Genomic DNA, 16,398 nt, shown 5'->3' on the forward strand with positions numbered 1-16,398 from the left:
TTGTTTACACGTCTCTCTTAGTTTAGCAGTGTATCGTATTCAATAAGGAAGACTAAATGAATGGTTTTCAGGTTTAAGGCATTTCAAAGTTCTTGTTCTCCTTTTTAAAAGGTTCAAGACCAGTCCCACAGTATCACAGATCTCAACTATACTTCCAAAGGCTTTTCCCTGGCATTACATCAACTTTTTAAGCCCGGGAATCCACACTTTGCTGCCACATCGTTTACCTTCATTACATTGCTCTGAACATTTGGTGGCTGCATCCACAGTCACACAACTGATAGTTTTGTGGTAAGAAGTTTCAAATCTAGACCAGGGATCTTCCTGCATGGACAGCGGGCATCCTCCTCTGGCTTACCTGATTTCATGATTGTTTTCCGTCATTCCATCTTGAAGAGATTAATATATATACGTCTAGGACAATAAAATAAACAGGAATATGTATAAAATGTTCTGAAATGCAGGATTTTTCAAAAAGATTCAGCACAGAAATAGGAAACTGCAATGAGAAATGAATTTACTTCAAAAACTTTACCAAGTGTGAAAGCCGCCATAAAAAGCTCATGTGTAATCTTCTAACAAGTCTAACATTTTCTCAGACTTTAGGAACACATGGCTTGCAAAGTAGATTTCTTATATGTGCCATTTTTATTTACAAACTGCAAAAAAGAACTGGAGATTTCAACATTTCTGGCTCACAAACAGGAATCTGTGAGAACTGTAAAAAGACAATGAAAACAACCAAAATCTTCAAAGCACAATAATTATTTCAGTGAAAAATATATATTTATGTCATAAAACATGGGCTTTGTATATAAGACAATATAAAGACAACCTTGAGTTATTTATTTTTCCTAACACAAATCAAAGTAACGTTTTTTTGTTCGATAAAACCGGTAACTGTGCAGGTTCCATTAAAACCCTTCTCATGGGGAGAGAGGCGTGTGATGCTTTCAAGTTCAACATTCGTGATTTGCAGCTGTTAAGTTACTCAGCAGAACAGCTGAGGATTTCACCTTGCTGTCTTTCTACAAAATGTACATTACATGAAGAATTTGGCTCTCCATTCAGGAATTGATGTTTAACAGCATAAACTAGTTATATATATATATATTTATTTTCTTTTTTACAATATATAATCTCTGCATGTAAGTCTACTTTAAATGATGGATGAAGGCTTATTAAAAGGATATATGATCCAGCTGCATTTGATTTGTTCCAGTTCACTTCCTAGAGCGACTGTTTTCTATCTATCAGAGGTTATTATATGGCCAAAATAAAAAAGGACAGTAGAAAAGCCAATAGAAACCTATAAAAAATGGCCCATAAAACACGGGCCCAAAAAACTATAAAAGCGTACAAAGAAAATGAGTCGCACCATGTGTAAGTCTTCCAAAAAGCTTCCCAAAAAGAAAGTCTTCTGTTGATCAAGTTACACCTTTGTGTTCGCTTCGGATCTCTGTGGCTGGAAAGATGGATCCACTGCTGCCACTGTCACTTAATACATCCTCTTGTGTTTAAGCGATGTACTTTGTTTTTGTTTCTCCTTGTTTTTAAACCTAGTCTGCCATGGCTTAATCATCTGCAGACCTGCTGCACTTCACTAATTAGCTCTTCAAAATGATCAAAGAGTCCTTCTACCCAAGCTTCGTTCTGCAGGCACTTTTGGATTGTCTCCTCCTGCCCCAGGTTGCCGTCCTGCAACCACAGCGAAGCAACCTAGACGACACAGAGAAACAAAACCAGACTGAAGAAGTACCGTACAAAAAAAAATAAAAAATTTCCCAAATTAATTTGTTTTTGTAAAATACAAAAAAGGAATAAGTGTTACAAATAGGGGTGTCCCTATGCGACTTTTATATCCGATATCAGCCCAAAAACGGATATTAGATTTTATCCAATTGGTTAATTTTACTGTAGGTGGGCCAGTTGTTTTTCTTGATTTTTGTTAACTTCCTTAATAGCATTACTTGATCCAGCCTTTTCTAACATTCTACAGGATAAAATAAGCAATAAAAGCTGGTATGATTAAAGCTAATAGTGAAATCAGGTCAATATCGGTATCGTATCGAAAAGGAAAAAGTTGCATCGGGACACTGCAAGTAACAAATTTAGCAATAACTTGTGCACTGTATAAAGTGCAATTACTATTTCATAACCTGAGCAACAACCTGTGTTTCTATAGAACTGAAAGTGCAATAACTACATATATAAATATAAATATCCATCTTTATAAATACCCATGTAAACACTCTGTGCAATAAACCCTGTATAATGATCCTACTATATATATATATATATATATATATATATATATATATATATATATATATATATATATATATATATATATATATATATATATATGAAAAAAAGTATATATTTCGCACCTTCTTCTCCTCCTTTGACTATGTTAAGTGATGTAACGAGTACATTTCTCCACTGTGAGATCAATAAAGTCAATTTATCAATCACAAACACAAACTGTAAGCTATTCCTTACCTTATCTTTGCACATGAGGTAGGTGTGGTATTTGTAATGCTCCAAAGAGTGGTACAGAGAGAACCACTGAATTTTCTGCTGGTCCACAGAATACTCCTGAAAGAGGAAAACTGTGATGTTAAAAAACTGTACTGTCTTTGGCAAAGCTTCGTGATGTGAAGTTTTTTTCTTTTAATCTATCAAAAACAAAGCAATGGAAAGCAAATAGTTGTTTATTTGAAATTAAGCTAGAGCAGACATTTACAGCTCAGCGATAACTTCCCCCCTCACCAAAGATGAATGCTTCAAGCAGTTTAACAATAAATGTGAATCTAATCCTACCTCATCCAAAATACTTAGGTTATCCAGAGCTTTTTTCTGCATTTGTGCTGCTGTAGGTTTAGACTGCTGGAGGACATAGGGACCCATTTTCATCATTCTGCCTCATTCTATTTATTGTCCCACTTTGCACTTATGCTCTCTCTACTTTTTCTCATAGTAGTTTCATTTGGTCTGTTCCTGTCTGGCTGTGACTCCATCCTGGAGTGAAAAATCAGCTACGCTGCTGCCATCAGCACCTTTGTTTGTAGATGTTGGAGCTCGGCCTGTTTTTCAGAGTAGTCCTGGTTCTCTGGCTGTAACTAACTGTATGTGCTCTCTTTCATCCTCTGACATGGGAGCTGGCTCGGAGCTCGTCTGCCCAGCTGTGTGTTTCCTGTGGAGCTGGTTGACAGTTACCCTTTGTATCACTGCTTCTTTCTGTATGTCTATAAATCCTTGAACCCCAGTCGGCCTTGGCAGATGGCCACTCACATTGAACCTGGTTCTGCTGGAGGTTTATTGCCTGTTAAAAGGGACTTTTCCTCTCCACTGTTGCTACAAGCATGCTTGGTGTAAGGGATCGCCTTCGAGTCAATGCAATCAGCCGGTTTTCCTCAGATAGAAAACTGTGAACCAATCTGACTGTATGATCTGGTTGAATTGTCTCTGTAAAGTGCCTTGAGATGACGTGTTGTGAATTGGCGCTATATAAATAAACTGAATTGAATTATATTTCAGTCGGCAGAAATTTTTTGATTAGAAAAAGAAAACAAAACAACTGTTTTATCAAGTTCGTCGTATCTAGTATTCTGATGTTACATTTTGGGTCTGTAAGCTGTAAGCAAAAAAAAAATGACCGAAGATTAACAGGAAAAAAATCAAGATAGATCTCTGTGTGTACATAATCTGTAGTCAGGATAAATGTATTTACACCTCAATTTAACATACTGGAATAGGTTATAGTCAGCATCTTTATGTTTAAATTAAAGGCGACAGAAATACGCATCTAGAAAACTAACTGTTACAGAAAACTCTTCTTAAAAGGGTTGAATATCAGTAGTTTGGAGAGATAAAATCCTCATCTTAGAGCAGACTAGTCTATGCAGACCTTCCTAATAAGGTTATAAACCCTAAGTGTATTAGAGCACAGAAACATGCTGCAAAGTAAGCTTGAGGATAGAGGTTGGAAGACAGGAGAAGCAAAAACTGGTGACACTGCGCCCTCTGCTGGACACTCAGCTAAATAACAATACTTTTTACAAGCCTGACCCGCATCACTTGGTCCAGCGTCTCGTAAGGCTTCATAGTGTTCTTGTCGTAGGCCTTCCCACTGAGACGTACTTTAACGGCTGAGGTTTCACCATCCTTCAGCTCAGTTACTACTGAGATTTCCGGGAAGCTATCTAAAGCCGTCTGGGGGGGAAAAAAAATAAAGAACAAAATAACCAGCTAAGTTAGAAAAAGGAAAAGGTTTGACTATTATAAGGTCAACAAAAGCTCACCTTTAAGAACTCCCCTATATGCAGTTTGTTAAGCAAGCGTTTCCTGATGTCACTGATCATCCCATCTACTTTCTTCATATGTGGCAGCAGCAACTCGTCTATAATAAGAAGCATGGAAAACGTTCTAAATCCTTAATAAGAGCAATCAAATGGCATCGGAAAACTAGATCACAAACCATTTGCTCTCTCCAGTGCTGTCATCACATCTTCGTCTAAAGCGACACTAATGAGGAGCTCAACAAAGCTTTTAAAAGTCTCCTTCATAGTTCTCATGTTGAGCTTGAGCAGCCGTGAAGTAAATGGAGCGTTTAACTCTGAGTGAGTTCAGCCGAGACGAAACATCAGTGGACAAAAAGGGGAAATGACAGAATAGAAAGGAATAATGAAAATTAATGATAAATTCAAGTATTTATGTAAAAAAGAAAATCCTTCTCAGTACCTTCTTCTGCAGATGATCCTGAGGGAGTCGATAAAAAATCCTCTTTCCATTTTTTCCTCTTCTTGGGCGGTGAATCTGCCCGCGACTTCACTTTGGGCCAGGGCTTTTGGTTCTGGGAAGCTGACGGATTCGTCAGCCCCAGCAAAGCTTTCATTTGAATAGCCCTGAGGGACAGAAAGAGGGTTACATTGCTGAAAAGCCGTTTGGACAAACCTACTTGTGCAGATTTATCAACATACTTTAGCGAACTCATAGGCTTTCTGCGTGGCTTCCGACTACAAACTCGCACGTACTCCCTTTTGTTAAAATTTTCCAAAAATTTCACATACACTCTCTTGTACAGCGTCTTTGCATCACCAAAGTATCCAAGGTACTGCAATGCACAGAAAGGTTTTACATGACGTTAAGAGATACGATAATTGATTCATCCATAGTCTGAGTTAACTTACACTGTTTGTGGCAGAGAATACTCTCTTTCCATCTTTCAACTCAGGCACAAATTTCTGAAGTAGTGCTTTCTGGACCTTCCAAATAGCCGGAGGCTCAACCCCTGCCCTCATTGTGACCTGAAGACATGCAAAACAAACTGGCTTTCAGGACATAGCAATAGATCGTTGGTATGAAAAATGACACTTAAGTAATAGAGGGAAGTCATCTTTTGTTTTCAAATCTTCAATGATAAATAGCAGATCTAAGTCTGCTAACTGCTATTAAAATGCTTCGATAAAGGATTTCAAACATTTTCTCAGCATCTTTGCGAAACATATCCTATATAATTCAAATTTGTAAAAACAAACCAGTTAGAAAAATATCTTGGTTGAGTTGGTGTGCACATCAAATTTCAGGATACCTTTCTCAGACCAAAACCTGCTATCGATCCCTTGAATTTCAGTCACATTAAAGTTAAGCTGTTGCTAAAGGATGTATCTAGCATGTGGATCATTATTTTATTAAAAAGATCTCGTTTTATACTGTGGCACTCCTTTCCATGTCTTGAACCTGGTACAGCTGCATTAAGGACTGAGACCTCTGTGCACGGTTTGTGCACTCTACCCCTAAAACAATGCTGTACCCTAGTTTTTCAGATGAAGCAAGGAGGATATTTCTCAGATAAAGGGCAGGAAGGGTGTTGAAATAATTCAATATAAGCTTATCGTTTCATGTTATCTAAACCTGGTTCATTATCCGGGGGATTATGTACTCTGCTGAGATCGAGGGAACAATTCTCTGAAGTTTATTCATTAAGTGGGAGAAAATAAACTAAAGGAATTTCTTTTATGCTCTACAATATAGAATATTATATCATCATAGATTGGTGAAAGGTCAATCTCATAGTTGGTTGCCATTTGGATTGGTGAAGATCGGTATTTGTAATGCAGACTCCCTGACTTATCAGGGTTCCTACAGCTTAAGGCAAGTGCAACTCAAGAGTTTTTAAGACTTCTGAATTCCACTTAAAATAAAAATTTAAAACCAACTTGACAAAAAAACACAAGAAAAACCTGGTATTGACAAATTTACACCAAATGTTTATTTTAACATAAACCATTACTTTCTGGCCCACCATCAAATTTTGAAAAAATTTCTATAGGAAGAAAGCTAAAGACAAACAAATACCAGATATATTCTTAACAACTACTGAACTGAATTCACTAACTTTGTTTTGTTCCCTACTCAACCCCCCTACTTTCATTGGCGGGGTAGCGCCAAGCATTTTCCTGAGATTTGGTTCTACTGGCGCTGTTGGTGATGTGAGAGATGCTGCAGAGGCGTTGCAGAGACAAGGGTGGAACAGAATAGAGAAATACCTGCTGCTGCTTCTCCATAACTTGATTTAACGCTTTGAGTCTCATGCTTCGCACATGTGTCTCCACTGCCTTGATTCCCATCGTGCTCCCTGGTTGTGGTTTTAGCCATGTAGAAAATTGGATGGATAGCCAATTTTTGTTTGAATTTAAAACTTACCCATGTTGTCCAGATAAGAAGTTACTGGCACATCATCCCAACATCCAGCCGCAACATCTTTTTTATTGGTTCCACTATCGAGACGGAACCAATAATGGTTACAGCGAGCGGTTCGGTAAATGTAAGAAAAATATTGTCAATTATTTTATTGTTTGTTATGGATTACAAAAATAAAATCCTATTTATGATGTGGTAACAATTTTAAGACCAATAAAAGATGGATTTAAGATATTTTAATACCAATTAAGGCCTTGACTTTATATTGAAGAATTCAATGCCTTTTAAGACTTTTTAAGGATGTGCGGGAACCCTGCTTATGCTGTTGAAAATAGAAAGCAAAAGGTCTAATGGATAGCTGGCAGCAGGGTGGTGTTAGGAAAGAGACAGATTCTGAAACAGCAACTTGATGACTCTGCCTACCGTATTTTCACGACTATAAGGCGCACTTAAACGTCTTTTTTTCCCCTCAAAATGTGCGGTGCGCCCTATGGTGCGGTGCGCCCTATGTGTGTTGTAACTGCGACTTTTGAGACCACCTCATTGAGGAGATGATGAAAGAGTGGCTGAATGTAAGGAGACCAGGTGTTTTTTTTTCCACTCATCACCATCGCTGTTAATATGTAACTCCATGCGTGCCCATCTCACAGCTGATGTGAAAAACATGGGGAAACAAATTAACCCTGTGCTCGCTGTTCAACCGCTCTACATCGGTGTGAACCGGACCCAGCAGGTGCAGCAGAAGCAGCGAGTTTACATGCAAAGTAAATGGTTGACGCGCGTATAGGTGCAGCAAAAGGTCCTGCAGCGCGTTTTGAGCAGCAGGAGCGTTTAAGCATCTGCCAACGCGCTGCTGCTGCTCGAGATGGAAAAATTGAAGTTTTGCTGCTGGACGCGCCGCATCAACCAATCAGAGAAGCTGATCTGGGAGCTGACAGCGAGACAGACACAGCGCTCTGATGACATATGATATTAACGCAAATGGAAAAGGCTGGATGGATGAGGAGATGATGAAAGCGTGGCTGAGGGAGGTGTAGCCTATGTGAGGAGACCAGGTGGTTTTTTCCACGCATCACCATCGCTGCGTGCCCATCTCACAGCCGATGTGAAAAAAAAGGTGAATCAAATGGATACTGTGCTCGCCGTTATCCCGGGGGGTCTGACAAAGGAACTTCAACCGCTCGACATCAGTGTGAAGCGGCCGTTCAAAGTAAGGCTGTGAGCGGCGTGGGAGCGATGGATGGCCGACAGAGACCACAGTTTCAGGATAAGTGGAAGGCAGCGCCGGGCAAGTTACGCGACCGTTAGCGGATGGATTGTAGATGCTTGGACTAACGTGTCTGCTGGCTCTGTTGTACAAGCTTTTGCAAAAGCCGGCATTATTTCTGAGGAGCTGCGCTGCACGCAAAGTGACTGACAGCGAAGAAGGGGAAATTGGCATGTCTGATTTAGTGCAGCTGTTTAATTCAGAAACAGAGGATGATGACTTTGATGGGTTTGATTAATACTTTGTAATAAATACATGAATAAAGCACAATCATACTCAGTTTTGCTACCGCTCTATTTTTCTACCTGAAAACTTAATTCAACAGCAGCCTCTAGGCGGGTCTCCTCCTCTTCACCGCGGTGGCTGGCAGGTGTTTTTTCATCTAAATAATCTAAATCTTGCAGCTATATTTGCTGTGATCAGTGGGAATAAAGTAGTTTTAATATGTTTTTAAGTGAGAAAGGCCACCTGAAAACTTAATAATTGCAGTCAGTTCATCCAGATTATCTATTTCTGTCGGAGGCGCTCAGACCCCCACATACCAGCGGTGCGCCGACAGGAGAAATCCTTTCATCAGCAGCCTCTAGGCTGGGCAGCCTCCGGGTTCACGCGGTGGCTGGCAGGTGTTTTTCATCTAAATAATTTAAACTGCAGGCACCCATAAAGCGAACATATTCCGTCGGCAGGTTTCAGGATTTTAAGTTAATTTAGGAGTGATCACAGCGCTGTGTCATCTGCGATGTGTCTGTCTCACGGCCAGCTGCCAGGTTTGATTAATACTTTTTAATAAATACATGAATAAAGCACATTCATACTCAGTTTTGCCCCCGCTGTATTTTTAAATACGCAGTAGAGGTATTTAAAGGTAGTAGAGGACATGTACCTGTATATAAAAAACGTGCCCTATAGTCCGGTGCGCCTTATGTGTGTGTTAAATACAGAAATGGGACACATAACTGAGACTGCGCCTTTTAGTACGGTGCGCCTTATGGTCGTGAAAATACGGTAACTCTTAACTTTCTGTTTGGTCACTAAAAGTCAAAGTACCTTAAATGTTTCGATGTCCTCATTCTTGATCACAAACTCATCTCTCTCTCGATACATCCCCTCTCCCTCGCTGTCAGATGGCTCCCCTTCCGTCAGCCCCTCAATGGCCACGGTCGTCTCTTTGGTCAAAAACTCCTTCCCTCCTGAGACTGTGGTTGGTGCAGAGGCCACTGGCACAGGGCCCACCGGAGCAGGTGTGGATACTGGTGGCAAGCCGGTAAGCTTGACTGGCTTCATTACTGGCACCTGAACTTGGTTATCTAAGGAAGGAGTTGAAATGTATAATATTGATGAGGAGTCATTTTAGCCTGCCTGTCTCAAAAAAACAAATTCATGACCAAGAGTAACTCAAAAGAGTTTTGCAAAAATCTAATTTAATTTAATTTCCTGCTTTAAAGAACTCTACTCATCCCCAGCAGAATCTGTTTTCTATTGACTAAAAATGCTAGGCTATGACCAAAACATTAAATAAATCTAATTCATTCAACACACAGTTGAATTTAATCTCTGGAAACAACGGTCCACCAAAACTCGCTCGACAAAACATTGAACACTTAATTACAGGCTGACTGATTGATGTTTTCTAAGTCAAGGCAGGAGGCCATTACCTATATTTGTTCTCCCATCTGAAGACTTATCCAGAGCTGAGAGAGCTGAGCTGATGCTGTTCCTAAGAGCTTGATTCCTCCCAGTACTCTCCTCTTCGTCTGAGCTGAATGAGCAACGTCGGTTGCAGTCATTCAGGTTCTTCTGCAGATCCTTTTCTAGATGTTTCTGCTGGGAGTTTAAACCTGGACTCTCCTGGGGAAGTGAAGGCCTAGGCAGAGTCAGCACTTGGGGTTGAAAAGAAGGCAAAATACAAGGTTTGGAGCAAGAGGAGGGTTTTCTTGGACGACTGCTTGTTCTCGTATTGCTTGGAGAGTATTGCTGTTTGGGGCCTGATTTGATAAAGTCTAAGAAGGAGCCAAGAAAACCGGTTTTGACTTCTGGCTGCTTCTCTTCCACCTCACGGATCTTCTGCCAGATTCTTTCTTGCTGAGGAACACTGTCCTTTGCGTGCTGACCATTGGAATCCACAGGACTTGACATTGCAGTCATTTTGACGTCATTTGGCTGCTGACTTGCCATTTGGCTGTAATGGAGGTTTGTGGAAGAAGAGCAAACAGAGCTTGGTTCAGACATGACTATAGTCTGCTGACTCTGGTTTTCAGTGACGCCGGTGCAAAGCAAGCCTCGATCCGTGTGGTGGTACTGGACGTGAACTGGTCCCAAACGTTGGGCTGCTTCAACACCCTCTGGCTGCTTCTCTTCCACCTCACGGATCTTATGCTGGATTCTTTCACGCTGAGGAACACTGTCCCGTGTGCCATTTGCGGCAGATGGTGAACTGGCATCACTGCCCCGTGAGATTTGGCACTTAGTTTGTCCACCCCGCATGGTCGGTCTAGTGAATCCCTCTCCCTCCTCAGGACCACCTGGTTTTGTTCTAGACTTGGAGCGTGTTTTCTTTTTTGGTGAGTCTTTAGTTCCAAGAGATTTTTGAGTTTCTGCATATTTAGTACCATCTTGGCCTCCATTGGATATACCTGTATATCTAGTACTATCTTTGACTCCATTGGAGACACCTAGGGAGTTTAACACCTGTCTAGCTAACTGGAAGCTGCTCTCAGAGATCCTTCCATCCCCATTTATAGTGAGATTATTGTAACTGTTGTGGCCAACAGACTGATCCTGGCTGGCTGTAGCCATGTGAGCACCATTTAGTGTCATACTGATAGTGTGGCAGTGAGTGTTGGAGACCGGAGGATGTTGTGCTGAGGAGAAACTAGGTGACATCTGGCTTATATCCACAGTCATGAGATGACCTTTGGAATCCACAGGACTTGACATTGCAGTCAGTTTGATGTCAGAAGATGATGCTGCTTTGACAAAATCTTGAGGTGTGACACCACAAGCTGCCTCTGTAGCAGCAAAGATGTCGTCGACATCTGACAAAATATTTCTCTCATCTGCTAAGAGCATCGAGTCTGGAAAGCAAATAGAGTCAAGAGCAAACTGACTTTTGCCATCATTTGGCCGCTGATTTGCCGTCTGGCTGTAATGGAGGTTTGTGGAAGAAGAGCACTGTGAGCTTGGTTCAGACATGACTACAGTCTGTTGACTCAGGTTTTCAGTGACATTGGTGCAAAGCAAGTCTCGATCCACCTGGTGGTACTGGATGTGAACTGATCCCAAACCCTGGGCTGGTTCAACACCCTGCACCAATACCAAATTTGAAGTGTTCTGACTTTGGTGGACAAGAGGCTGCTGGACAGGAATCACCTGGTTGGACTCAAGAAACACCTGAGAACTAGGAAATGACATATAAGAAGAATGGGCAGGTGGAATCTCACTCTGGGGCTGAGTGTGGGATTGCTGATTTTGTGGATGTGGCTCAGGAGTTCTGAGCTGTTGGTTAAGCTGCTCTTTACTAATAGGTCCATGTGAGGAAACAGGAGTGTTAGAGGTCTCTGAGCTAGCAACTTCATCACCGTTGACACTGCTTAGACATACCTGCTGCTGGGTCATTGAACCTACATGTCCATCCTTTATTTGTGCTTGATTTGCATGGCAGACTCCTAGAAATTGCTCATCAGATTGAGAATTGTTTCGAATAACAATCTGTGGTTTGTGATCATCCATTTGTGAAACCACATAGATAACAATTTTGTGAGTGATCATGCTATTATCAGCACCAGAACCAATGGACACCTGCTTTAGTGCCTCGCTGTCATGGGGTGGAAGGTCTTGTTTGGCATATGTTGGCCCTGCTTCCTGTAAGGTAGATATGTTATCCTGTAAGGGTTGAGCAGGTGAAGAATATGTAGGCAAAGGTACAGATAAAACACTGTGAGACTGTTTCTGCTGGTGGGAAACAATGGTATGTGCTGTACCTCCCACCGACCCCTGTAAGGGTTTGTATTCCACCATAGAATTAGGTGTAGGAAGACTTTGCATACATGTGGACTGGAACACTGAGTTAAGAGACTGAGCTGTGTTGAAGCTTTGAGAGTGTGTCGCCGAAACTTCATTATTCTGAGACGTAAATGGCACATTCAGGACACCCTGAGAGTGGGCACTTGGGTAGATCTCTGAGAAATTATCTTGGCATAATCTCTGAACATGGGTTCCATACTGGATCTGCTCTTGACTCAGCACTGGAGTGGTTGTATGAATAAGAGTTTGGCTAATGGGCACCATATTATCACAGTGGCTTGAGTGGGACGCCAAGGTAGTGTAAAGTGAGGAAAGATTATCTGAGGGGTAATGGGAGGTCTGTGACTGTGTTTGAGGGGTCACATAAGTCTGAGACAAACTGTCTGACATAAGACCAGATATCTGGGATGCTTGTTGACTGGCAACATCAGCGTTTTGCTTCTGAGTAGATGAGGAATCTGTTGTAAGCTTCTGAGTGTTACTCTCTCCATCCTCTGCAGTGTGTGAATTCAGCTGGATAGAATCCTCTGCACTTTTCAGCAAAGTGGATGAATAAGGCTGAGTTCCAATGTCGCTTTTAGGTTGGGGGGATCTATTGACCCCTTGTGTGGATTCCTTCTTCGAAGATGAGCTGCAAGATACTGGTGTGCGACGGGAGGGGTCCTGTGGATAAGACATATTTGGTTCACCGCCTGGGACAAAATATTCCTGCAAGGAGTCTTCTGTGTTGCCTATTTTTTCTGATGCCGTGTGGCTACTACAAGGCCTCTGGTGGTGCTTGATCACACTACATTCACGTTGAATAGCTCCATAGGTCTGTGGGGCACCATGAGGGGTGTGCAAAGCAGAGGGAACAAGGCTAAACTGGGGCTGCAGTAGGTGGGGGGCTGACTCCTGGGCTGAGCGGTATGTAGAGGAATCCACCGGCAGAGCTGAGCCCACAGAAGGCGCTGAAAGATGATTGAAGGCCAGGGCAGTGGGCAGCAGAGCCTGGCTGGGTTTAAGATGAAGCAGGTGGTCATGGTGAGAGAACAGGCCACTGGTGGAAGCACTGAAGGCACCATCCGGAAGTGTTAGGGTTGTGTTGGTAGCATAGCTCCTTGATGGGTAAGCACTTGTGTGCTGAAAGGTGGACAGAACAGCAGGAGAAGGGGAACTGGTTGTGGAAGGCAGGGCACCAGTTAGATACAGATCTCTAGAAGAGGAGTTGGCACCTACAAAGGAGATGTCAAAGATTATAAAAGGCCATGGATATGCATGTGTACAGAAAAGTACAACATCTAGGATTTAAAAGCATAATTAAAAGAAGTCGTTCTGTGTATACATTAACTCTACGGGTATGTTTTCTTACCAGTGGTGCAGGATGGAGGTCTAAAAGGAGGAACCAACGAGGCACGAACAGGACCAGCCTGAAGACTTCTCGATTCCATGGCTGACAGGAAGCTCATGATTGAGGTCACAGGATTATTACTGCTAGACTCAAGGGTGCCTGACAGTCAAAATTAAAGAGAATCAAAGCTATTTAAATCAAAACCATCCTCAAGCATTAAGGCCTTGGATAATGTTAGTCATTCAGCTGACCTGGCCCTTTTATAAATCCAGCTTGTAGAATCTAATACTCACATACAGCAGCTGGGATGTGTGCTGTAGTGTAGGTCGGGAGCTGCTGTGTCGTAGTGAAGCTCTGCTGCTGGGCGAGCTCTCCATCAAGGTCAGGTGCAACATTATAGGGACTGCATGCACAAAGAAAGCTGATGTTAATTTGTAAAGTTGTTTTATTTTTGTCCCAAGCAAGAGCAAGCCACATTGTGGGTGGTGAAAATACACAGTTGATTTAATAATCCTGACAACTGCCTTTAAAAAGTTCAGGTTTAAAAAAAAAAAGTTCTGGTAAAGAAGGTGCCAGTCCACATTGGCTAAAGTTCTGCTCATTTTATATGACTCCCTGAGCAAATATTTACTAAAATGGTTGAAATCCTTCCTAAGCATGCTAATGACAATTTTTCCTGATCGAGGACCCATTAACAAATTTAGGACACAAGGTTTTAAAGACTGACTGTGCACACTGCAAGTCGAAAGCATTTCTGGCACAGCTTCAGAGGATAAATTCCTCTTTTTCAATCTATTATCAAATCATGTATGTTTCTTGGAACACATTAAGCTTAAGGAAAAAGATTATCCTAACTGATTTAAAAAACAAAACACAGAGTATTTGCTGGCACCAAACTGGGAGCCACTTGCCTCTCCCTGTATCTGTGCTCTGAAACAAATTCAAGCCATTTAAAGATTATCGTTACTATACCTGGAAGAGCTCAACTAAAGTCTTTCACAATGTTTTCAAATACTGGAAAGCAATTATTTCAAATGCTGTATGTTAGGAAATGGAACCTGATTGGCCATAGGTATTGTGTATTTTGGAAAAGTTAGTTTGTGTTCTTTTTATTTGTGCAGAAATCACTTTGTAAAATGTCTAAATATCTAAATTGCTTTGAAGGGTGCTACAAAAATAAAATGTTACCATTTTACATAGTTGTCACCCTGAAGTTCTGATAACTATGTAGGGGAGTGGAAACCTTGTGGTTAGGGTGTAGAGCTTGGAATCCTGAGGTTGTGAGTTTGAAACCCACTCCCACACACTCTGAGCAAGACCCTTAACCCCGGATTGCTCCCTGAGTGCCCCACGATGGCAGCCCACTGCTCACCAAGGGGATGGGTTGAAATGCAAAGGTAAATTTCTCCAATGTGAGATCAATAAGGTTCAATTATTATTGTGGAACATGGCTATATACTCAAACAGCCACCACATTTAGGGTTTTTTTTTTTGTTTCCAGCCAAAAAGTAAACATCTGTGGACGGAAAGAAGCTTATTATAGCATGTTTACTGATTCCTCTGACTTAAGACCAGAAATCCTCCAGCAATTTACAGGAAAACTGTAAAAAAAAATGTCCATAAATTGTATCACTAACTCAAGATGATGCAAGCTTTTATACAGGCGCCAAGAAAAAAAAAAAGATACTTAGATCACCAGGGAGTGTTATCACAGATCCTTCCTCCCAGCAGCCCTATGACTCTATCTATAACCACCACTGTTCCCAACAACCTCAATAAGTTACATTCATTCTGATTCAGCAGTTTCTCTACCTTATTTAAATAACCTGCTGCTGTCATTTTGCACATTTCAGATGTTGCTGCTATTTTATCCATTACTCTAAAAATGTCCATAGCTGTTTATTAGTTATTTACTATCCAGGTGCAGTTTTTTATACTGTTAAAGCACTTTACAGTACAGTATTTTATTGTTTATCTTTCAAATCTTCACTATTGTGTTATTCTTATACATTTTTCTAAGGTCCATATTATTTGTGACAATTTTCTCTATCATTTTTTTGCTGATGTAACACCTGAATTTCCCCATTGTGGGATTTTTTATTTTATTTTATCGTTAGACAAAGAAATAATTGAGTTTTATGCACTTCAGCTTCCTACTCTTGATATTCTATTCCATTTATCGTCGTAATTAGTTTCTTATAAACGTATAAGAGATAAAGTAATTAATGACAATAGTAAAAATCTACAGATACACACAAAGTTGTGCCGGTTCAGTAACTAACTAACTAACTGGCTACTAGTTGTCCAACTTGCATTGGTTTAAACTTATCAAACATGTCATAATAAAGGTCCCAGTGTTCTTTAACTAGCAATAGTCCAATGCTTACTGTTTGCTAACATAAACTAGCTGAGGGAGGCAGACAACCACAGCTGTGTTTATATCCTAAAATATATTAGTAAAGCCCAAACTAACGTCTGCAGCTGTGTTTAAAAGCAAACACTAGGCCCTCCATCACCGGGCTTTCCTTGGGAGGTGAGCCGCCCACTCCTTCAGCTCCTACCTCGGTTTGGTAGCAGCTGAGCCGCGCTCATAGGCCCATGAAGCTTCGCTCTGAGGAGGAGCAGCCAGAGTATTTAGCGCGTCTGCGATGGTGGAGCCCGGCCAGTTCTCCTCCATCATCCGGTAAAAGGTTCACTTCTACGCCGGAGCTTCGAGAAGCAGCGGGCAAACATCACAGCAGCCCCGCGTCCGACCCACCGGGAACCATGGGAGAGAAACGCGGTGAAGTTGGATGTCGAAGCTCCGCGGAGGCAGCGGGATCTAGCTCATAGTTGATCCGACTGAGGGACTCTGATTTCGGCCAGCGTCTCTCAGCTGCTCCCTCCTCCCACACGTGGTTGTGGAGTTAGTGACCGTTCAGAAATGTTTGAACCCAGGACTATTGAGAAACAAAAATCAATAAACTCCTTATATTGTGATCAGCAAAGAGGAAACTGATATAAAATCATGCCAACAGATAACATCTGTAAGGTGCACTTGTTTTATTCCATTTTGAGTGATTTAAAATTTTTA

General features: G+C 41.4%; 1 protein-coding gene across 1 annotated transcript; it reads right to left on the minus strand.

Annotated features, from left to right (window-relative positions):
• Positions 1-625: 625 nt before the first annotated feature.
• Positions 626-16,120, minus strand: qser1 (glutamine and serine rich 1). Its single transcript, XM_038306698.1, has 13 exons — positions 15,887-16,120; positions 13,619-13,728; positions 13,347-13,484; positions 9,628-13,209; positions 9,020-9,279; positions 5,193-5,309; positions 4,983-5,116; positions 4,744-4,907; positions 4,481-4,618; positions 4,305-4,402; positions 4,072-4,215; positions 2,503-2,598; positions 626-1,719 (listed from the first exon to the last, which is right to left on the minus strand). Exons 1-13 carry the CDS (start codon positions 16,003-16,005, stop codon positions 1,579-1,581), a joined length of 5,241 nt encoding a protein of 1,746 aa, XP_038162626.1. The 5' UTR covers positions 16,006-16,120; the 3' UTR covers positions 626-1,578.
• Between the last annotated feature and the right edge of the window lie 278 nt (positions 16,121-16,398).

The sequence above is a fragment of the Cyprinodon tularosa genome, unplaced genomic scaffold (genome assembly GCF_016077235.1).
Source record: "Cyprinodon tularosa strain WSP-4 unplaced genomic scaffold, ASM1607723v1 ctg59, whole genome shotgun sequence".
NCBI lineage: Eukaryota > Metazoa > Chordata > Actinopteri > Cyprinodontiformes > Cyprinodontidae > Cyprinodon > Cyprinodon tularosa.